At 37.8% G+C, this 24735-nt stretch overlaps 2 protein-coding genes across 4 annotated transcripts; both read right to left on the bottom strand.

Moving 5' to 3' along the window:
* Positions 1-1376: 1376 nt before the first annotated feature.
* LOC110686774 (ABC transporter C family member 3-like) lies at positions 1377-7283 on the bottom strand. The gene is made up of 10 exons (XM_021863377.1): positions 7274-7283; positions 4689-6541; positions 4510-4596; positions 3816-4415; positions 3412-3576; positions 3021-3312; positions 2402-2922; positions 2260-2323; positions 1913-2152; positions 1377-1806 (listed from the first exon to the last, which is right to left on the bottom strand). The coding sequence occupies exons 1-10, from the start codon at positions 7281-7283 to the stop codon at positions 1688-1690; spliced, it is 3951 nt and encodes a 1316-aa protein (XP_021719069.1). The 3' UTR covers positions 1377-1687.
* A 618-nt stretch (positions 7284-7901) lies between these two features.
* LOC110686724 (two-component response regulator ARR6-like) lies at positions 7902-11385 on the bottom strand. 3 transcript variants are annotated; one of them, XM_021863332.1, is made up of 5 exons: positions 10748-11385; positions 10532-10608; positions 10367-10444; positions 9941-10014; positions 7902-8592 (listed from the first exon to the last, which is right to left on the bottom strand). In XM_021863332.1, exons 1-5 carry the CDS (start codon positions 10842-10844, stop codon positions 8277-8279), a joined length of 642 nt encoding a protein of 213 aa, XP_021719024.1. In that variant the 5' UTR covers positions 10845-11385; the 3' UTR covers positions 7902-8276. The 3 variants fall into 3 exon arrangements, with proteins under 3 accessions (XP_021719024.1, XP_021719025.1, XP_021719026.1); XM_021863333.1 differs by having other exon boundaries at positions 9941-10011; XM_021863334.1 differs by lacking the exon at positions 10748-11385 and having other exon boundaries at positions 10532-10738.
* Between the last annotated feature and the right edge of the window lie 13350 nt (positions 11386-24735).

Raw genomic sequence — 24735 nt, 5'->3', positions numbered from 1 at the left:
AGTTCCATAAACATTCAAGCTTCGTTTTCTAAGACATAATCTCCCACATGTGACAACCCTTATTTTCAAAACTCCATTAAACTATTTACTGTTAATAGTCTGTTACAGTTACAAAATACAAGCATATCTGTCTCACGAAAATGCAATAAAACAACCCATAGTGGCATTTAAATAGAGATCTAGCGATTTGCAATCAGGAATAAAACTCAGTTAACACATAAACAAGCAATCACAAGCTGAAAATTATGCAGCACTTGGGAGTTACAGATTCTGCAGTTTTTCTGCCTCTAAAATAACCACAAATTACAGTTACAATTCTCAGGAATGTAGGTAGTGGTAATACTACTTTAGTTCTAGTAATATTTGCATTCATTGTCACAAATTGAGCCAGTCAGAAAACAGAATGAAAAGTTGCATTTAGAGATAGGTGGCACAAAGCTTAGGCATTCTTGAAGCAACAATTATACATAGGTAAAAATTCCAAATTTTTATTTATGCAGTCCGTGTCATGTCATTTTTTAATGATCACTACCAGGATGTAGATTAAGAGCTCCAGTTAGTTGCAGAAAGTTAAGGGGGGAATTTGTGGCAATTAAATGAAAACACAACAAATGCATAATGTAGCAGCATCAACTACGCACCTTCCTCTTCAACATAGCAACATAATGTTACAGCAACGCTGCCCTGCCCAAGACCACCACTTCATCAAATTCAAGCCACTTTGGCTGCTGGCTCAGTCATAATTTCTTTGTTCTTTTTCCAAAGACACATATCATATATGCCACCATAGTCCTAGAGGACTCCTCAATTATTAAGCTTATATAAACAGATGAAGACTCGAAAATTAATCGATCATCACTAAGCCCTATCATGTATGCCGATTGGACTAAAAATAAATAAATTGTGTTTGAAGGTAAAGGAAATGCAAGTTCACGTGCTTGTGATTTTCACACATGTAATTCATAGCATCAGGTAATGTAGTTATGTGACAGTAGGTTAACTGATCCTTTACCAGGACAAGATCGAGAAAACTATAGTTAAACAAAAAAAGCAGGTTTGCCTGAATGATGCTTTGCAAATCATGACGACTAAAAAATAACACAGCCAATTTGACAAAATGTGTATTTCACATGTTTTAGAAATGTAAGTAGGAAGAAGGTCATAATTAAGACCGAGTTATTGATATTAACTATGATCTTCATCTTCCAGAATTAGCCATCATCCGCACTTCATCAATTTCATAAGAAATATGTGAAAATGAAAAGGGAACAAGTTGATCTAAAATTTAGGCATAAACCAGCAAAAGAGAGAATAAAAATGAAAACATGTTAATCTATTACTTTGGCATAAACCATATAGGAGCAAAACACTCAGTTTATTATAAAATGATCGAATATCTCCTGTTGTCTTGTCAAAAACACCCATATCAAGCTCAATACCCTTGAGTTGTATGGTAATGCAATGAATTGACCCTACTTCCTAAGTCCTAACTGATATCAAGTCTCTATCAATATTTGATTATAATTTTACCCCTAGTTTAATTGCGCCTACATCCATCTGATGAGTTTTCGGACCAAAGGTGGAAGGAAAGACTGGACTCTGGAGCAGCAGCCAGCAAGCCAGCAACAATTGACCCGCACTAGCACCATATCAATGACAACATCATCATCTATTCTTCATGAGTAGTCTAAAAAGGGTCGTCGCTTGAATTAGAGGACCTTGACATATACTCTTTAACAAGTTTTGAGAACGAAGAATTCTTGTTTTGTAACAAGCTTGTAGGAGAACCACATTCCTCAACGAGCCCTACAAAAGAGAATTGGCAATTACTGTAAATAACAATGAAAAATTAAATTTTGGTGCCTGAGAAAAATGAATGTGCAATGTGTACATGGAAGGCAATTGGTTGTACCATGACTAAGATGCAAGACCATGTTGCTGTCAAGAACAGAAGTGATGCGATGTGCAATGGTAATAAGGGTACAATCTGCAAAATGATGCTTAAGAGTTTGTTGTATAAGATTATCAGTGGTTGTGTCAACTGATGCAGTCGCTTCATCAAGGACCAACACTTTGCTTTTCTTGAGTAATACTCGCCCAAGACAAACTAGTTGTCTCTGACCCATGCTCCAGTTCTCCCCGTTCTCATGAACTATATGCGTTGTTGAAAAAAAAAATGCATTGGAATTAGTATGATCATCATATAAAAAAAAAAACTTATAGTTTATATCGAAAGTGTGATTGGAAAGGAATAAAAACCATTAGAATCCAATTTTCTTTCCATGTTCCTGACTTCATCTCCAAGTTGACACTTATCCAAAACCTATAAGTTATACAACACTCGAGTTAGAATGTATAGTTAATCCTTCAATTATACACCAAAAGGAAAAGAGACACTCACATCCCAAAGCTGTGCATCTGTGTACTGCTCAAGTGGGTCTAAATTGCTTCGTATAGTTCCTTGAAACATGGTTGGATCTTGAGGAATAATGCTCAGTTTTGATCTCAAATCTTGGAGTCCAATGGAAGAGATATTAATGTCATCGATCACAATATGACCTTTTGTAGGCTCAACTATCCGAAAAAGTGCTTGGATCAGAGTTGATTTCCCACTTCCCGTTCTTCCCACAATACCAGTTTTCAGCCCTCCTGGAAAAGTGCATGTCACCCCGTGTAGCACGAGTGGCAAATGTGGAGCATACTGAATTTGCAAATTGTGAATACTTATTTCACCACGTGACGGCCAGGAACTAGCTGGCCTGTTTTCTTGAATAATAAGAGGAGCTTCAATAGGAATGCTCATGTACTGAAGAATTCTCTCAACTGATATCATTTTGGTTTCCCAATGGCATACACACCATATTAATGCAGAGAGCTTAAAACTTAGGGTGAGTCCATATGTCACGGCTAACCCTGCAATTGCTGCACCCATGAAATAAAACTTATATTACTCCGTATCATATTTACCATTACAAAGGGATACAAATAAAGAAAAAGATACAAACAATACTAAAACATACCAGGATCTATGCTTTCTCTGAAGTACAACGAGAGAACCAAAAGGAAGGAAAATGTAACACAAGAGAATGCATCCAGCCGCAACATTAGCCATTTCATTGCAGCAGCAAGTTGGAATTCAGGGCGAGAATACGCATCTACGATTTTCATATATGTTGGCTGTAATCTTGACTCTTGATCAAAGCTTCTTATAGTTGTTATTCCCGAAATTGTTTCAGCAAAATATTGAATAACTGGAGCTTCACAAACTCGACTCAATCGTGATAATTCTCTTGATGCAGGCATATAGTATTGCTACATATAATATTTGATTAGTGTTTGTTACATAATTGCCAGCTACTGCATACCGAAAATATAGGCATACTTGTAGAATCACCATTTTAAAAGCATTACCTGATACCAGATGGAGGCGAAGATCAAGGGGATGAATATAAACAAAACTTCCCATGCTACTGTAGACATCAAAGCAATTATTCCTAGAAGTTGGATGGTGAGGGAAATGAGACCCTCAAGTATGGACGGAATTCGAGTCTCCACAGCACTTTGATCAGTAGAACACTATATCATAGAGTGATCAAACTAATCAGTAAATGAAAATTGAATCTAGTATCTCTATTGTGAATTGTGATATACTTAGTATTTTTCCCAACCGACACTTTATTTCAGTAAAACATGGAAAATATCATAAAGTAGTCAAGTCTTTCACGAGTACATACCCAAGTCCTAGTAACATAGATTGTGACTTAAATATGATTTGTGAACAAAAAATACAATTGAGTAGATGATTGATAACTTACTCTGTTAAGAATCCTTCCAGCAGGTGTAGCATCAAAAAAGGACATAGGAGCACGAAACATGGTCTCCATCATTTTTTTAAAAAGTGTGATAGCAGTTTTATATCCCGTGGTTACAAGAAGCGTGTCTACAACAAGGGTGAAGAAACATATGCCAATAGCCAAGGATGCATAGACAATCAGTAGCGTACATCCACTAACAGCAGGGTTTACATCCTTTGACGGTGGAGTTGCCCAAGCCAACCAATAATTGCTCCCTATTTGAAGAATTTGTAAGATAATTGCGGCTAGAATTACAAGAATCACCAGAGCTCCTCCATATGCTGTTGTGATATATTTCCAATAGACATGGAACCCGACTTTACCCCTCTCACGTTCTTCTTCTTTTACGAGCTGTGCTGCAGGTGCAGAACTAGCAGCACCCCCATCATCATCTACTTCACTATTCACATTTTCAAGGCTGATTACACTTTTTGTATTATCTGCAGAAATAGGTGCCGACAGAGCTGCATTTTGTGCACCTACAAGCTGTGTAAAATCAGACCCTGGAACGAGAATGTCTTCATACTTTCCAACTTGTGCAACCCTTCCATTTTTCATGACCTTAGAAGAAATACGTAAGATCATTAAAAACTCAGATGACTTGATGATCTCGCAATGAAATAAAATGAAGAAAACAGACTATTACTGAACTCACCACAATTAGATCAGCAGTGTTTAAGAACTCAACTTGATGAGTAACATAAATAACAGTTTTCCCTCTCAGTACACCAAGCAATACTTCCTGTAATAAAAAATCAGATAGTATTACAAAATCAAAATTTTAATAATCTTACTACTTTTTACATGTAAAAATAAATGGTAAATATACTTCACCTTGAATAGATGAGAACCAGTATGAGCGTCAACAGCACTGAAAGGGTCATCAAATAGATAAATATCCACATCATGGTAGAGAGCGCGAGCAATTTGTATTCTTTGCTTCTGTCCACCACTTAAGTTGATACCTCTATCACCAATAATAGTTTGATCACCAAATGAAAGGACTTCCAAGTCCTTTTTAAGACAACAAGCTTCGAGTACTTGATCATATATTTGTCGGTCCATATCCTTACCAAACAATATGTTCTCTTGAACCGTACCACTCTGTATCCAAGGTGACTGAGCAACATAAGCCTTTGTCCCACACAGCTTAACTACCCCTGAGATCCTAGGCATTTCACCCAAAATGCAAGAAAGTAAGCTCGACTTACCTGAACCAACTGTACCACATATGCCAACCTTCATACCACAAGACACTTTTAAATTTATGTCTTTTAATGTTGCCGTAGTAGTAGATGAAGAATTACTATCCCAAGTGAAGTTCCCAGCAACGATCTCAACTGATGTATCAGAACTGCCCAATGGCAGCTTCTCTAAACCATCATCTTGGAGCTCATGGAGGGAAAGAAAAGAGGCGATTCTCCCAAGGGAAACCTTGGCTTGGACTAGCAAGGATAAAGTATCAGGTAGGAGGAAGATGGGCTGTCGAAGAACCCGAAAGGTAGCAAGTGCAGACAAAATTTGCCCCATGTCAAGCAGGATTCCCATATATATACAAGAGCCAAAAGCAACCAAAGCCACTGAAGTTGGACCTATCTCATAAGAAAAACCCATCACTACTGAACTATATAGATATTTCTTCAACCATTGCATCTCCACTTCTCTTAGTTGAAAAATCTTAGACAAAAAACTCATCTCCCATCCTTGAAACCTAAGAACTCTAATATTCCTTAGAGTCTCAATAGTTGCCTTCATTCTATTATCCTTAGATTCCATAAGCTTTTTTTGAAACTTCTCCTGCCATGTCATAAATAGAGAGTTTGCTACCACAAAAATTATTGTTACAGCAAAAGAACCAACGGTGGCAAGAAATCCCAACTTCTTGTATAAAATTAGCAAAGCTAAACCGATTTGGAAAAAGATTAACCATGTATCATGCATGTAAACAATGAAAGCTTCGATTCTCTCGACATCAACAGCCATGGCATTGATAAGTTCTCCTCCACTACCACCACTACCCTGCTGGTCGCCTTGTAATTGTGGCAACCAAGAAGGAAGGGTCAAGCTCTTATTGTATAGCATTACAGTTGTCACTACTCGAATCCTAATTCCAATCTGTTGCATTTTAAAGATCCAATGTCTCCGTATGAAATTCTCAAGAAAAGTTGTGGCACAAAATGTCAAAGCAAGAATATAGCCTTGATTTTTAAAAATCTCTCTACCATTAAGGCATTGAACAAAGCTATCAATAAGATATGGAGCAACAAATTGAGCTAGTGTGTATATTATCCCCAAGAGAGCTGTCCAAAAGATTTCCTTCCAAACCAACAAGAAATATGCCTTTGCAAGCCCAAACTTAGTAGTAACAACTCTAATACTACCACCACCACTGACATTATCTTGTTTATCGGCTAGTGACGATGACTCAAAAAGCCTTTGGAACACTGGAAATACTCCAAACACACTATTAGAAGGGCCTAGTTGAGGAATATCTTCAAGCTCTAAGGTTGATTTCTCGATGCACAATGCAAGTAAAGGAGTTAACCAAGAGAAAAAGAGAGTATGGAAAAGACCGGCATTTTCGTAAGGAGTCACAGTATCACACCCTCTTGTTTTAGCATTATTAACACCATGATCCAAAAGGGGTTCTTCAAGATTAAGTACTTGATTCTCACTATTCAAAGATCCTATAACATAACAGAAAAACAAGCCATTTTTTAGTAGTATACTAATACAACAGGTATATCAATAATTTACAAATGCACGTTAACGATTATAAACTCCATTCAAATTTAGTTGTCACATTACTAATTTGATGCAACAATTGATTTTGAACAAAACAACACGAATAACACATTCAAATACATAGCCCCTAGTGGGATTATTGTGAGACTCATCTTCCAAAAGGTATGCATTTAGCCATTTACAACAATTGATCATCATTATTGCAACAGTGTATAATATGGATATGTTTATTTGGAAATCACACACAATTATTGAGGATTAATTTTGGATATTATCAAAATTTCCATATATGAGGCTCACATTCAACGATTTCAATAATTTATCCCCGAATTAAAAACCTTAATTCACAATTGAAGAGTAAGAACTATATATAAATTGGGTGAAATTGGCAAATTGATAAATTGGTTTAACATAGTAGGGTTTTAGATTAAAAGTAAATTATAAAAACTTTAAATTTGCGGTAACTTATAACTAAGCATTTACAAGGTAGTGTGATTCTAAGAAAAAAACCAAAATAAAGGACATGACACAAAAGTATAGTTGTTGAAAAGAATAATTCAAAATTTGTTTTCATGATAAAAAAAAAAAAAAAAAAAAAAAAAAAAAAAAAAAAAAAAAGTAGTATGATGAATTGATGATCAATGATATTCATATGAAAAAGTAAAGATGAATACCTTGGACCATTGTAACGATTTGACGTGGTCGGGTTGTTGCTGCCTTCAGAGGAGGTGTGTTAATGGTGGTGACTGGTGAATTTAAAAGGGAGGAGGAAACAGAGTATCTTGAAAGTGCAACAATTCTTGCATTGTTATTGTTGCATGATTTGCATCAATAACATAGAGAGTCCAATAGAAACAACTCAAACAAGTGAATATTCAGTCTGATTGTTACAATGTGTAATTTCCAAAAATAGAAACATAGCTTAAAAAACGCAATATTAGAGGGTCACTATTTCCAACACCTTTTGATACATTTTATACATTAATTGAGGTTGAATTTTTTTTTTAATATTTAATTATTTATGCGTATGGATATTTTTGCGAATTCATAAATTTTATCTTTCATTATATATTGTTATTCCTCAAGTCCTCGTTGAACAAAAAAATATCGAATTAGTTTGGCTTATACACACTAAGTCACTAACAAGTAACAATAATTAACACGGAGAAGCAATAACCACGTACATTTCTATCACGAAGTACTTCGTATAAGTTTATAGTTACTCATGTTTTTAGCACTAGACTAGAGTACTTTTCTTGTGAAGGACTCTAAATCATCCCTATGACTTTTACACCAAGTATGTGAAAATAAGTCCCCCCTTTCCTTAAGACTAACACAGCTTGAACAAGGCATACGCCATATTATGTGAAAATTTTACATTAGCTAGTTTTCTTGCATGTTATAATAGGAAGCATAAAATCAATCCACATGAATTTTTTCAAAAGGTACTTAGCCAAGAATTACTTGCTATTGAGTAAAATCCATTTCAACATACATTGTTTTTGAGTCAGGAAAAAAATATACTGTTTTGTTCAGAGAAAAAAGAAATCCTTTTTTTCTTGCTAGACTTTCGGCTTTTCTCCCTCAAATTTCTCTTGTTCTCTCTTCATTTACAGTTCATCATATGCACACAAAAATCTCTCTTTCAGGCACAAGAAAACCACAGAGAATAACAGGTCAGTGTAGCGACAACTCTGAAGGATACTCCAAGCTTCTGCTACGAAACCTGAGATGCCTTGATCTGCAAACACACTTTGGTGAAGAACACGAAAAGCTGAGACGTAATGGATTGATAACGCAAGGTGAAGGTGCAGCTGATGGGAATGATTTTGGTGATGACAGACCTTTGACCTGTAGACTACTTGGGTTACAAATACCAATTTCCTTAGCTTTATCCAAGTCACCTGTACTCATGATTAATTCTTTTATGCGCTTCACGTCTGAAAGTTTCACAGGCTTTACTATATAATCCTTTGCTCCCAACTCCAAGCATCTGATTGAGGACAATTGTAATGGTGTTGGTAAGTTACTAGAAAAAGAAAACTTGAGCTTGCACACTTGCACAGTCCCAAGTCAGAAAAGGAATGTTTATGGTGTACAGCACCCTGTGCAGCAATATAATTAGAGACATTAAACTATAATATGCCATCAAAATGCCTATATAGAGTTGACAAAGACACGTCTTGACAAGCTCAAAACACTAATGTTACTTATCTAATACTGAGATTATATTACCATCACACGAAGAGTGTTGACAAAGTGAGTTCTATATCCAATTAAACATAGTGCGACGCCTAAATTTTAGCATAATGCACGGTAAGTGCTAAAAATCTATACTCCATATATCACAATCTTTTTCTATTAAGTACGAATTCAACACTTTTTAAAAAAACATTGTACAGAAGAAATCTTCTACCCTTTTAGATATATTCTTAAGAGTATATAATGATGAAATTCATAGATAGATTTTGTTGTTTCTTATGATAGTCGTCATTGACTTGATTTAATTAAGGATTATTCTTTATGCTCATCGAATATCCTACTTTTAACAGGTACTTAATACCTTAAACTTAGTGGAACCTGATTACAAGAGTCACCAGATCAAAGCATATCGTTAAATATAATAGTTTCAAGATCTCATTGAATAGATTAAAGTTGAAGAATATCAAAATAATCAGCAAGGACATCATAGATCAAGTAGGTACAAGAAACAAGATGCTACAGTATAAGATAAACAAACAAAAGGTGGGTGTAAATTCAATTGACCATATGGACCATATGATAATTATATTATCTATATAGTGTTCATATCACTATCACGAAGATTATCAAATCTTAAGCATGCGATTTGCAATATTTGACAAAGATAAACTAATGCCAGTTAAGGTTACGAGTAATCTGCGTGCATTCATGCATGTCTAAAGTCAGACAGGATTAAACTTCTTGTCTGATGAAACAGAAACAGAAACAGATTGAATTTGCCTTATCACACCCTGAGTTCATTGTTTGCAATTCGGGCAAGAATATGACTTTAATATTTTTCATCACAAAATTGTAAACCAAATTACAATTAAGAAGATGGTTCACAAAGCTTAACTTCATAAAGGCCTACTAAGTAAAGTTCATGACACTTTTCTTAAATGGTAAGGTGCAGGACTCAAATCAATCGGACCCTTTATGTGTCAACCCCGTCCCTGTAGGCAAAATTCGAACATGTGACCATAAATTAGCTTGGTAGTAGTGTTACCACCAGATCAAGCTCACTAGGTAAAGCAAATTTCTTTACTATTACTAGCTTATAATCCTTATCAAACTATCAAGAATTGTCTAAGCAGCCATACCTATCGATTCGAGTAAGGATGTTCTCAGATGACATTATCACCACAGGCACTTCCTTGAATGTTGATGATTCCTGCTAAAATTAGAACAAGAGAAAAAGAAATCACATCAAGAACCTGTGGAAGACAGACAGCAGAATTATACTCAAAATTCTGTTTAATACTCAAAGTCTAAAGAATTTGTGCCTAAATTCAGAATTATTATATTCTGACTCCAAATAAGGAAGCCACAAAATTTAATCAAAACATCATCTATACAATACTCTAGTTTTAAATCAGTGCCAAAATATATAAGAACAGGCATATTATAAGGCTGAAAATGGCATTTTCCAGCAGAAATTACCAAACAAAAGTACAAATTAAAACTAATAATATCAAAGGGCAGAATCATAGAAATTGTAAGAAAGGATTCAAAGAGGCAAAGATAACCTTGATTTTTTTCAGCAAATCAAATCCAGTAACTTCAGGCATGGAATAATCTGTGATAATCAAATGCACCTTCAATCCCTAATAAAACATCACAATATAATGAATTCATCAAACATAGTATAATTTATTATTTTTATAATAAAATGAAATGAAAATTGTACATACTGTGTACTCAACAGAGCTTTTCTCTTCATCTAATCCCAGCAACTGTAATGCCCTTTTCCCACTTTCCACCACAGTCACTGCACAATTATTCCAAAAAACACAACCCATTTTTAGAAACTATTGCAAAAAAAAAAAAATACTAACCCATTTAGCCAAAAATAGAAAAAGAAACAAAAAATAATTTTCCCCTTTCATCAACAACAAGTATATTTATACCTTTGCAAGATGAAATCTTTAAGAGTCTCTCAATAACCTTTCTATCCACAAAACTATCATCAACAGCTAAAACATGAATTTCAAATTTTTCAGCCATTATAGTAGTTAATCTTAGAAGAAATGGATTACTTTTTGATTAATAAGCTTGAAACATGCAAAACCCTTTAAAAAGACAGAATATTTTGCATTAAATGTTGGGATTTTTAAAGAAAAACAAAAAAGAAAAAAGAGGATTTATGTTTTTTTGGGGGATTTCTGTTGTTTGGTTTTGTTGAAGAACAGAAAGAGGAAGAAAAAAAAAAGGCAGGATATTTATATTCTTGTGGGTGGCAAAAAGTGACAAAAGTTGAGATTCGGAAAATCGGATTTTGTGTGATTTTTTTTTTTTTTTTCTCGTATATAATAGTCCATCCAACTTGATTTCACTGTATAATCAACTTGATTTGATTTACTATTAAACAATTTTAAAAAGGTGGAGTAGATAATATGATCAATTGGTAATTAGAGTTGAATTGGTACAATTTGACTAATCATTAATGCTCAAGTTTTTTTTTTTTTTTTTTTTTTTTTTTTTTTTTTTTTTTTTTTTTTATAATATATTTTTATGTAAAGATTAAAGGAGGTTAGGTTAGGTAGGTGAAGCAAGTTTGCAACTTGGTAAAATTGTTTAGAGGAAAATGTTACCAGATTTGGATTTGGAGGATTTTTTTTTTCATGAAAGAGTAATAAGGAGTAGTCATTAACTCATTATCGTATTTGAAGAGGGTGGATAGACTGGATGCCAATATGCAATTGTGTTTGTTTAGAATTTTCGAAAAGGCTACACATATAATCAATGTATGTGGGAGCCACATACAATGTTGAATGTCAACTTTTCATTGGTTGTTCTAATTGGGCCCAAAATCCACTACTTTTGATATTTCATTCAAATGTGATTGAAATTTCAGATTAACCTAAGGTTTGAATTTCAAATAATTGTCATTTCCAATGCAACTAATTTAATATTTAAAAAAATCATTTCTGCAACTCAATGAACAGCGTTAAAGAGAAAGGGCCGAATGGGCGATGATGGAAGATGAAAAAAAAAACCTTGAAGCTGCTGAATTATCGTTACAGAAGCTTAAATTTACATCCACCGCAAAGATTATTCGGTTTAATTGAACAAAATAATTGTTGTTTACCTGAGAATATTAAGAAATTTCGAGTTAAATAAGTTTCAGAATTTTCAATTTTAGGGTGTTCAAATAGGATATATTCCAATTAACAATGTAAACGTGTATATATTACTTGCAGAATATATTATGTTAAATATTTTGCGGTTTAATTGACTTAATCTTCCTCCATTAATCGTCTCCAATTTTAAAATGGGTATGTTTGCAGAATATACCTATTTTCAATTGAAGTAGTGAAATGGGTCTTCTCATCCTATCGATTTCAAATGGATTTGGATTTTTTGTTGGAATACTATAACTGTTAAAGGCACACAAGTAACCAAAGGCATATTGATTGATAAATAAATAGGAGATTTGAAGGCCGCCAACAATAATGGTTGAAAATGGTCTTAGGTTGTCGACAATAGCAGAAAACCACCAAAATATTCGAAAAATGTTGTTTGAAATATTTTTAGTAACATAGGCAACTATAATTGGTAAGCACAAATCTGAAAACGACACAACAATTCATAATTGTTATAAAATAAGGAGAAATATGAGAGAAATGTGAGAGAATTGATCAGTTTGTATTATTCCATAGATTGGGGATATATATACATACAATATAACTAGGGTTTGTTTAGATAACAATAAACCCTAGATCTAGAACATTCCAAAATGATAAAGGAGGATAATGGATATCCACACAACATAATATTTCATAACACCCCCCCTTGGATGTCTATTATCGAAGAGTGTGTCTCGTTAAAACCTTATTAGGAAAAACCCCGTGGGATAAAAACCTAATGAAGGAAAAAGAGTACAACATTTTTCGTAATACGCTCGAGATGCTGCCTCATTAAAAACCTTACCAGGAAAACCCAAGGTGGGACAAAACCATGGTCAAGGGAAAAAGAGTGCAGCGCGTATTTTCTCCCCCTAATGAATACATAACTTGAGATTATCTAGTGCTGCAATGAATCCAATATGGCGAGGTGTCTTCTCATATGTAATAGAATACCATTCCTTGCTCTTTGACCCTCCTAATTTGAATTTGCATCTTCAAGTCTTCACGTGAACATATAAAGTATCTTCATTTCACCATGTATGGATTTATCTCTATATCATTCCAAACCTTTGTTTGAATAAAGTTACTTTAAACTTATGCGGTAACACCTTCTTCTGATGGTCGTGAATAATAGAAATCGATGATCATTATTTGATCAAACATTCCTTAATGGCAACACATGATATTATAAATGTTGCTATTCAATCTCGTATGAATTAATATAACATATGTAATTATATACATTGATCATGGTTCTTCTAGACCATAATAAAACATTCTCACGCATAAGTATTCCATTGATATTCTTTAGACGTTTCATAATTGACATGATAGCTCTCTTGCAAATACAAAATGCAAATCTCACTAACTTTCATATGCTCAAACTTCAGGTTGAGATGTCAATGATGTAGTCACATAGACTTTTCAAGAGTTTGATAATAATTGCAATAAAATTTGTAGGGCTATACATACGTTGCATATAAGTTTTTCGGGAACTTTTCTTACATGATTCATAAATAATATTAGATCAACGTCATATATAATTTTATCATAATTATAAGCCCATTGGAATATAAATATGTCTTTCCTTCCATTAAATTTGTAAATATATCTTACTATATATATAATGAACATTACATATACCACAAAGACAATATAGAAACTAATGCATGCAATTTGAGATATAGAAATCATGATAAGATATTGAGCAAAATGTACAATGAGTAATGCATCTAACAACTTCCTACACATGCAATAAGTAATTCATTAACCCATGACTCACACATGCACATGAACATAAGACTCAAAATGATGCAAGACACTGTACAGTGTAGATTTAAAAATCCATATCTCATTGGACTTCTGGTCCATAATAAACTTTTGATCATTTTATGTCGACATCAAAATGGACATATATATTTCAGATTCCTTATTCATTAGTCCATTCTATCATTCATATTATATGCACATTATTCATCGGTTCCATTGTGTACCGACATCATAAAATTCTTTAATCTACATTCCGCATGCTATTTTGTAATGATATCTGAATACATTTTCAATTGGTACGTACCATTATGACTTTCTCATGTCATAGGCCATCTATTATACTTCAGATATCTATATATATACCACTTCTATTTGGGGTATTTCATACATTATGGTATTTATATACTATTACACTGTTAAAAGTGTTAACTGCACTATCTTGCCACATATCATATCTTTATTTTGGAACTGGTCATCCAACCTACACTTCAGGTGTAGTGATTCAAGTATAATTGGCAAGATTTTATCTCAATGTATACACATAATATGACCAAAATGTATCTTCAACGCTATGCAACATGAGTCATAACTGAATACAAATCAAATCATAAATGTGCAACATATCTTGATATTATACAAACAAAAGTTGGCATATAACTTTTCAAACTACCATTATAGGGATCATCAAATTCTTTTCCATTTTCCAACTTTTGCTGATTCTTCTCCCCCTAAATTGGTAAAATATCTCATTTATAGGGGCGTATAATTCTATACCAACTTAGTATTGCATTAAAATATATTTCATGCGAGGATCACAATCAAAATTTATCTCTCAGAAGATTTGTATTAAACAACATTTATCTCTTCTGGAGAAGAATTTCAATGTAGAATCATTTCTTCATGAATTTTACATTGCATGTATAATTATTATTACAATTTCCATAATATGTTCTCTTCTGGAGATTAATGTCAATGGGGAGACATGTGTTATGCAGTTGTCTATTTTCTTATTCTATTTCTTATGTGCTGACATAAAATAACCCTAATCAAGAATAATGAAATCATTTGTATGTAAAGCCACTATATAGTGATTTCCTGGATCTTTGAAGACCTAAATAGTGTATTCGGTGAGCTTCTGGTCATCTAATACTTGACAATAATATATAAGTAATTTTGATGAGCTTCTGGTCACCTATTACTCTTTCGTATATACAAAAATCAAAACCTATATTAACGCTTGAAATTTTCATCAACATAAATTATTATAGCTCAATCTCAATTTTATGTCTTGCCATTTAATTCATTTCATATATCTAACATTGAGAGAGTGTCAACACATTATCAAATGAAACTTCAGGTTTCCATGCATAACGGGTATTTATTGAACCCGAATGGCCTTAATTTAATTATCACATCCAATCACTTTTCCTTTAGTATTTAAATTATGGTTAGTTTCATAATAATGGTGATCACCTTATTAGAGATACTTTATGCATGGCCATGAGTATGATGTGATATAAGTACACCAATGTGTTTCTTTCTACAATTGGCAAGACAATTCACCATACTCCACTGAAGGATTGATTGTAATTTTGATACATGCCAACCTTGTTGGACAACATTTTATACTCTTTTGGAGTACTTTATATAGTCATAACACATTTTAAAGTACTAGAAATGATCTCTTCAGGAGATCCATCAAAATGTGTCACTTTCTCAAATTTGTCATTGTTTATTATTGCTCCTTTCCTCTTCCAAGGATTCTTACTGTTGTTACCCTTTGGATTACCACACTTCAGGTGTGCTAGTTTCAATAGCAATTGATCTTGTCCTTCTAGGACATCAACTTAATATGTACATGTATAGCTGGTAAAAAGTTATTTATTCATATCCATTTTCTGGATAGTATCATTCTAAATATTTGATTATCATGTGGCCACCTCTATTATATAAATCGTTGATATTTATGCTAGTGTATGTACCAAACTGACCATCAACATATTTAATTATTCATGTGCAAGGATTACATAAAAACCATGGAATAAACACTATCTCCCCGTAATCCTTGCATGTGGGGGGTATAAAAATAGTCCACCACTCTTTAAATCCCTTACTCCTTTTAAGCCATAATTTTTTTTTGTAGCAATGCATGTATCAAACAAAACAATATTATTCTTTTCCTCTTGCCCAATTACATGAATCTTTATATTGAAGATTCTCAAAAATATGTGCATAGTGAATACATTATTCAACTAATTAATTAATCTTTTTACATTGTCATGCTTAGATTAATTTTATTTCAAATGAAAATTATGTACTCATGTTTGCAATTATTATGAACTTTACATGAATGATAATCATCATGCAACACATCTATCTTTTAATCATAAGGCTCATTCAATTATTGTTTATGAACTTCTTTGGGAATTATATATATATATATATATATATATATATATATATATATATATATATATATATATATATATATATATATATATATTGTTTGGGGGTTTTTTATGTGTTCTACGGGAGAGTTACAATTTCCTAGTATGCTCCTTCCTTAGCCTGTACCTGCACAAATAACGGAATACTCCGGCTGGGGCTGGGGTGTTCCGCCTCCGAAGATTTAGTTAGTCTCTTTCTTAATAAGGAAATAAGACAATAAATGCTTCTCGATTTGAGAGCGTTTGCAAGGAGATTTATGTTTTTTTGGTTAGTGGAAAATGATTCGATCCCCATTAATGAGGTCTGCCCTTACTATTTATAGTAGGGGAGAGCTTTACCTCAGTTAGGGTACAATGACACGTGTCGCAAAGGGATTGGGCCTTTGCTGATCGTTGCAAGCTTGACACGTGGCAAGCCTTTATAGGGCCACGTGTCTTAGGGTATTTTTACCCTAAACATTTTCCCCTCACAGGTGTGACGTGGCATGTCCACGTGTCACCTGTGACAAGTGTCAGACGCATGGGAGGAGACGGTTCGTCTTCTTCCCCCCTTTTTTCAAATTTCAAGTTTTTAGAGCAGAAGGCATCGTTTCGCCTTCTGCTCCTTCTCTATAAATGAGAGACACCCTCTCTCTCTTCCACACTTTGCATAACTTTTCAAAAAAAAATTCTGAGAGAGAGCTCTGATACCGGCTGCATAATTTCCTAAGTTTCCTTGCATCCGGCATTTTCAAATCAAGCACATCCGGCGACCGGTTGGGTGTTCTTTCTCCAATCTCTAAGGTACCGGCTGCTCTTTCCTTTCTACTTTTAAGCTTTCGTTTTTGAGGACTTTGAACGTTTCACCCCATCCGGGTTGCATGCCGTCTGGGGGTTCTTTAACCCATATCTCAGTGCTGAATTCTCTCCCTCAGCCGGCATAGCTCCGTCTGAGGGGTCTTTAACCTTTTAAGATTAATGCATTCTAAACACCCCCATCCGGTTTAACACCGTCTGGGGGGTCTCTGATCCATTCCCAAATAGATTTACCTCTAAATAACCAAGCATTCAAAGTACCCATCCGGTCAAACTCCGCCTGGGATACTTATGAGCTTTTACCACGCAATGATTTCAAAAACCCCAACCGGTTTTAAAGCCGGTTGGGTCATCATCCCTGTCTTTCATGACCTTTCCAAATTTTAAGGTGCATTCAATGCACCCCCATCCGGTGACTCACCGTCTAGGTATTGCTTGAGCAGGCTTGCTTATTTTTTTTTTTTTTAAACATGGCTTTTAAAGCATCCCCATTCGGGATTACTCCGCCTGGGTATTTGTTTTGTCAAGTGATGATTTCAAAAACCCCAACCGGTTTTTAAAGCCGGTTGGGTCATCATCCTTGTCCTTTCATGACCTTTCCAAATTTTAAGGTGCATTCAATGCACCCCAATCCGGTGACTCACCGTCTGGGTATCGTTTGAACAGGCCTTTTTAATATACCCTCATCCGGATGGGGTACCTTTGACCCAACTTCTTTTTTTACCGGATGAGGTACCTTTGACCCAACTTCTTTGATACCGTCTGGGTTATCATGGAGTGAGCCTTACATTTTACTATTTTAACCAAAGCTTATCACAACCCCCCATCCGGTGTTATACCGTTTGGTGGCACTTTTAACCTAGCTCACTGAATACCGTCTGGGGTATTATTCAGTGAACTGTACAATTAATTTAGCTAAGTTTTACAATAATGCAAGTCATAACCCCCCATCCGGTCTTTATACCGTCTGGGGTGCTTCTGACCCAGCTCACTGAATACCGTCTGGGGTATCATAGAGAGATTTACAATATTCTAGCTAGTTATTACAAATGTTTGTAAAGAACCCCCATCCGGCCTTATGCCGTCTGGGATAATTCTGACCCACCTCATTGAACACCGTCTAGGGGGTTTTTGGGTGAGTTAATGAATAACCGGCTAAGTATTTACTTTTGTCTTTTTCAGCTTTAAACACTTTTGCGGAGTTCCCCGTCTGAGGTGACTTCAAGCTAAATCTCAACTCTCATTTCAAAGGTACCGCTTGCATCCCATACTTGTCACTTTCTTTTATTTCCGGTTGCATAGTATTAGGATATGGACTCCGCCAATGCACACACGGCACAGCCTACGACTGTGGTCAGCCGGTCACCAGGAACAACATTGAGTCTAGGACTGGGATTGCCGTCTGGGGGTGCTTGGAACAACCTTCACCTACATCGAATCCGACCGTCTCTGTTCATGTGCAGGACAGAATGGCTCGGATCAGAGTGACAACAATCGACCCTGACTACCAGTCCGATGATGCAGCCGTTGATCCGGCTGACCCTATAAATCAAGAACAAGCCGAGGAACTGGCTGAGATGGGTCCTAATGAAGGGGTTCCGCAAAATTCTCCGAATACACCTAGCACACCGGGTGACAGTATCTTGGATAGCTCTGGTTCCAACGCTGAGGAATCCGGAGAGGGATCCGGTGAAGAATCCGGAGAGGGATCAGCCGGTAATGAGGAGTCTCCTGGAATGGCTGCCCCTATTGACGAAGAAGCCTATAAGTGGTCGGCTGCTGGCGACCCTACCGACATGACCATGTCCGCCAGGGATGTGGTCACTCTAAATGCCACTCTCCCTGCTTTTTTACAAAAGAAACTGGTTGGGGAGGGATGGGAAGTAGTTGTCCCACCTGTAGAGGCAAGCGTCGTCTAGACCGACAATGTGGATAATGCCGACAACTACTTCGGCTGTTATGAGGCGGCATTCACAGTCGGCCTCCGGCTCCCCCTCCACCACTGCATTAAAGACATACTAAGGGGGTATGACTTGGGCGTATGACAGTTGACCCCCAACTCATGGGTCAACATACTTGGATACATCGCCGTCTGCGAGTTGCAGGAGGTCAAACCAAGCTGGGAAGCCTTTGCACACATGCATTATCTCAGCAGGGCGCCAGGTGGGTGGAATGCATGGTATACTCTAACCACGCACCCAGAATATATGATGACGTTGGACAAACCGTCCAAATGGAGTAGCTGGAAGAGCAAATTTTATGTCGTCTCTTCCCCATCTCCCCAACTTAATTGTCGGCTGCGTAGATACAATAAACACCCAGCTTTGCTTGGTAGGAAGTGTGATATGCCTAGAGTGCCAAGCGAGGCATGGGATAAAATCATGTAGAAGGGCCTCTTCAAAAAGACAACCCCCCGCCTGGATGATGGGAGTGAGATAATAGTTCCTCAGTTCTGGGTGCCCCACCCGGACTGGTTCAAGGATGAGGCATTTCTCTCCGCCTGCAACCTTAGCACCATGTTTCCCAAGAGTAGGTTTTTACTAATCACCGGCCCTAGCCGCCTGACATTGGTATGTTGTACTGCATATTAACCATTCTTTTGTTTTTGCAGAAGTTGCGATGGAGAAGATACCAAAAGAAAAGACACCGGCTACCTCAGCCGCTCTGCTCCGGAAGGAGCAAATTGAGAAGAAAAAGTTGCAGCTGGCGGCTAAAGACGGCGGGGTAACATTTATTTCCTCTTTTTCATCAGTTGTAGCATTTGTATATTGTGTTGACATTAACCGGTTGGTTTTGTATATTTGCAGGCTGGGAACAAAGTTGTTCCTCGCTCTTTGTCTAAGATGGTCAAAAGACCGGCGGGGGATATCCCTCTGCCTGCTGCTAAGGTACTAAAGATGTCGGTTCCCCCGCCGGCTAAGTCTATTCCAAAGCCGCCTGCAGGAGGCAGGCCCACCACTGGAGGCAAAAGCCTTAGTGGGATTGTTCCCACCATTGAAGTGGTGGATGAGGGTGTGAAGGAGCCGGTGACTCCGGCTGGCCAGACTCAAACGGGTACTAGCTCAAACGCGGCTGGGGGTGATTCTACCCTACAGTCCGACAAAGGTATGACTTTTGCCTTTGATCCCCCCTGGCCGCTTGGGCCTATGCGAGTAAAGACCCAAGCTTGCCAATCCGGGGATTCTTCTGGCAGCCGTCAGAATATTGGCGAGGCGTATGCTCAACACCTGACAGATAAATCTCTAATTGCAGATGCTACCTCCAGCCGGCCCAACTATCAACAGTATGCCAAGAAGATGATCCGGACCCTAACCCGGACCGAGAAAGAGGTTGTGCCGGCTGTGCATACAGTCAACATTGATCGGATCACTTCTCTCCTGGCTGAAGTGATTTTACCGGATGCATCACCTTCTTGTAATTTCATTAATTACCGTTTTAGTTGTTTGAAGATAATTCTAACATTCCTCTACCGGCTGATATGACAGGTGATGCTGAGAGTTGACGGGCTTCAGGTCCCCTTGCGCAAGAAGCAAGAGGAGGTAAGGGATGCCCAGAGACGGGCATCTGAGCTCATTGATGTTTCCTAATACAATGCCATTAGATATGACCTGGAAACTAAACGGCGAGAGTGTTGATAATTTAGAGTGTCGGAGGAGCGCTCGCTCTTCTGAATCGCGCTCGCGCCAGCTAGGCGCGACTCGCGACAAAACCGCGCATAAACCGCAATGAGTTTCTGGAAATTCTGGAAAAGTTTGGAGGCGCGCCCGCGTCATGGCATGGCGCGACCCGCGCCTAAACCGCGCTAAAATCGCGCTAACTTTCTGGAAATTCGAAGATTTTAGGCAAAGAATGAGGCGCGCCCGCGCGGGCTGGTGGCGCGCCCGCGCCTCTTCGCTCGCGCCCGCGCTTCTTGCCGTTTTGCGGTTTTATACGACGGTTGATTCTATTTTATAAAAAAGGAGTTTTTTCTTTTCGTAAGATATACAGAACTTTTCTATGGGATTCTCCCTAAGTAATTTCTCCATTTTTCTCTCAAAAAACTTGCAATCTTTTGTGAGAAATCTTCTTGATTTTAGTCTTTCTTGTGAATTATTCATCATCAATTTGTTTCTTAGTGCAAAGAACAATTGGGCTGACTTTTGTATCTCAAAGAGTATTTCCGGATCAAACCCAAGCACCTTTGTGGGGGAAATTAAACTCTTTAGGATTGTATTCATACGCCTAAGTCAGTGTGTCAAGGATTGAGACTCAAGTGGTCACCGGTTTTCTCATGTTCATGTTGGATGTAATAGCTTGGAGTAGAGGCAAGTAAAATATCTTTCACAACTAGTGTTTTCATTGTGTTTTTCTGTATTAATTTGATAAATTGGTGTTTGGTTGTAATACATTGAATTGTATTTGGATTTTTGTATAATTCATTATCAATTATACATAGTTAGGTTTTGTTCCCACAATTGTTATAGTAGTTCTTGTTTTAGAATTACTTGAAAACCTAACAGAGAGTTGGAACAGGGGGAATTGCTGAAGCAAACTATTGAGGCTGCTGAAGCGGAAAAGGCGAGGGCGGATGGGCTAGCTCTAAAGGTCAACAACCTTCAAGCCAATCTCAAGGCTTTAGAAGGAGCTGACAAGGAAAACGCCGACCTTCGCGCCGACGTCAACCGGCTCAAAAATGAACTTGATTCTAGTCAGGCGTCTCATAAAGAAGAGCTGAAAAAAGAACAAAGCCGCCTGATTGCTGAGAACAAGACCGACAATGAGGAGCGCATGAAGCTCGCTTGGGGGCTCATACACCCGGATTATGACTACGAGTTCTTTGACCTTAGGTACAAGTATGCCTCAGAGGTATATGATGCCAAGGTCCTTGGACTGGACCCGCCTGCTCCCTTCGAGGAATGGGCAGGTTTGGTCGAAGAAGAGAAACAAGAGGGTGAGCAGACGGCGCAGACTCAAGAGCCGGCTCAGGAGCAGGTGCAAGAGTAACAACAGCCGGAGCAGCAGCCAGAGCCCAACAACAGCAGCAGGAGTAGCAATGAATTTTTCTCTTTTTATTATAACTTCTTTTACCGGCCTGCGTGCCATGTATCTTTGAATGTAACTTTCCCGGACGGGGGTCCGGTTAACATTTTTATGTATAAATTTTTAATCTACTAACCGACGCATTCGGTTTTGCTATTCTACTATTTGCATTTTGTTTTTATTCATGCATTTTTACAAGTTTTTACAATTTCTCTACTACTCATCCGGTTAACATGATCAGCCGTTCTATTTTCGCCGGATGAAGTAATGATACCATGATATGCCCCTGAAATGGCTAACTGTTTACTCCAACGGTAAACAGGCAGCCGTTTCATTGGCAGCCGGATGGGTGATCAATGGTTGATCTACTCCTGCCCTGGCTGGTATAATAAAATGCCCTTGAAATGGCCAACTGTTTACTCAAACGGTAAACAGGTAGTCGTTTCATTGGCAGCCGGATGGGTGATCAATGGTTGATCTACTCTTGCCCCGGTTGGTACAATAAAATGCCCCTGAAATGGCCAACTGTTTACTCCAACGGTAAACAGGCAACCGTTTCATTGGCAGCCGGATGGGTTGTAAAACCGTTTGGGTGGATTTTAGGTAATACCCGGTTGCATTAACCCACTAGGATTTTCATTTTGCCGGATGTACCACTTTTGGGTCCTTGCCGGATGAATCTTAGATGCAAAGGATCATTTCTAACGGCTGTAAGTTTCTTTTAAGTAAATGCCGTTTGAGTCATTTGATCGCTAGAACAATGTACCACCCGGAAGGGAGCTGTTCTCTTCAACGATTTCACCCGGATGGGTGTCGCCGGATGACTGCTCTTTTTGGAGCAGTGGTTTTTAACAAGTGTTCTTCCGTTTGTGTTCTTGCACTAGACAGGTGCTAATACAATTTGTATGAATGGAAATTATATGCTTTCACGTTTCAATACTATTTACAAAAAATTACAAAATCCTTAGAAGTAGTACTTTTTCAAGTTATCTACATTCCAGGTACGAGGCAACCGCATTCCGTCTGGGGTTTCCAGGCGGTATGTGCCGTTTCTAATTTCTTCAAAAATCCGGTAGGGTCCTTCCCAGTTTGGGGTCAGTTTCCCTTGTTCGTTCGCCCTACCGGTTGCCTCAAGCTTTCGTAACACAAAATCTCCAACTTTGAGGGGGCGTTTACGCACCCTTTTGTTGAAGGCCCTCGTCATTCGCAGACGGTAGATTTCATGACGCAAGGTGGCATTGCCCCTTCTTTCAGGAAGAGTATCCAAAGCCAGGCGCATGGCTTCCCAATTTGCCTCTTCATCATATAACATGATTCGAAGTGTTGGCTCATACAATTCAATGGGAAGCACCGCCTCTGTGCCATATGCCATAAGAAATGGAGTTTCACCGGTTGACCCCTTCTTAGTAGTTCTGATAGACCAAAGAACATGAGTCAATTCCTCTGCCCAAAGACCGCCTGCCTTTTCAATCTTTTTCTTTATGCCGCCTGAGATGAGCTTGTTAAAAGCTTTAACTTGACCGTTTGCTTGAGGACGGCCAACGGATGCAAAGTAATGGGAAATCCCTTGATCTTGCAACCAAGTCTTTAGGACAGGCGTTTCGAACTGGGGGCCATTGTCAAAGACCATTGACATTGGTACACCGAACCGGGTGATGACATTTCTCCAGATGAAGGAGATGACATCCTTAGTTTTGATGCCCTTTACCGCCTCGGCCTCAACCCACTTGGTGAAGTAATCAACAGCCACCAAAATGTATCTTTTGCCGCCTGGGGCAGGAGTGTATGGCCCCAGAATGTCCATGCCCCATTTGGCAAAGGGAATAGGGCTGTGAATAGCTGTTAAATCAGTGGCCGGCTGTCTGATCAACCGGCCAAAATTCTGGCACTTATCACATCTTTTTACCAGATCTAATGCATCTGCCTCGAGGGTGGGCCAAAAGTATCCTTGCCGCCTGGCTCTTTTGGCAAGTGTCTTTCCGCCAATGTGTGATCCACAGAAGCCGGCATGCAGATCTTCCAGCATTTCCTTTCCCCTTTCTAGGGTTACACATTTGAATAGCGGCTGCAGGTAACCCTTCCGGAAGAGTTCACCTTTGTGCATTACGAAGCTTAATGCTCGCCTTTTAAGAGCAGCCGCCTCTGATGAGACACCCGGTAGAGTGTCGTCTACCAAGTAATCCCGGATGGGGTCCATCTAAGTGGAGCTTCGATCTAGAACTCCAATGGGATCATGTTCAATGCTTTTCTTTTCCATGACTTCCTAGAAGACTGACCTAGGCGTATCACATGTGGCGGATGATGCCAGTTTTGATAGTGCATCCGCTTGATTATTCTCGGACCTAGGTACTTGACTTAGATTGAATTCATCCAATGCCCCAGCCTCCTCTTTGACCGCCTGAAGATACTTAATTTTCACCGGATGGGTGGCCTCATAGTCACCGTTGTACTGGCTAACGATGAGTTGAGAATCAGAACAGGCATCAACTTTCCTTGCCCCGGCTGCCTTACACATGCGGATACCAGCTAGCAGGGCCTCGTATTCAACTTCATTATTTGAAGCTTGAAATTTGAATCGTAGAGCATATTCGTATTTGTCCCCCTCTGGAGAATGACAAATTACGCCTGTCCCACAACCATTCACAGTAGAGCTCCCGTCTACATATACTTTCCAAACTTGATCAGTTTTATCCGGCTGTATCGGCCTTGTCATTTCAACAATGAAGTCGGCAAACACCT

This window comes from Chenopodium quinoa, unplaced genomic scaffold (assembly GCF_001683475.1).
Source record: "Chenopodium quinoa cultivar QQ74 unplaced genomic scaffold, ASM168347v1, whole genome shotgun sequence".
NCBI lineage: Eukaryota > Viridiplantae > Streptophyta > Magnoliopsida > Caryophyllales > Amaranthaceae > Chenopodium > Chenopodium quinoa.
The sequence above is the reverse complement of the archived record's forward strand: the minus strand, read 5'-3'. Positions and strand labels throughout refer to the sequence as shown.

What these genes read in the sequence shown, in the direction of transcription:
- LOC110686774 (XM_021863377.1), bottom strand. An exon ending in CTGGAAGGATTCTTAACAGA is followed by an intron (nt 3,577 to 3,815) that starts GTAAGTTATCAA and finishes TCTATGATATAG; the next exon opens with TGTTCTACTGATCAAAGTGC. An exon ending in CAGATGCACAGCTTTGGGAT is followed by an intron (nt 2,324 to 2,401) that starts GTGAGTGTCTCT and finishes TATAACTTATAG; the next exon opens with GTTTTGGATAAGTGTCAACT.
- LOC110686724 (XM_021863332.1), bottom strand. Translation starts at nt 10,844, where the DNA reads ATGGCTGAAAAATTTGAAATTCATGTTTTAGCTGTTGATGATAGTTTT. An exon ending in AAAGCTCTGTTGAGTACACA is followed by an intron (nt 10,445 to 10,531) that starts GTATGTACAATT and finishes ATGTTTTATTAG; the next exon opens with GGATTGAAGGTGCATTTGAT. An exon ending in ATTTGCTGAAAAAAATCAAG is followed by an intron (nt 10,015 to 10,366) that starts GTTATCTTTGCC and finishes TTCTAATTTTAG; the next exon opens with CAGGAATCATCAACATTCAA.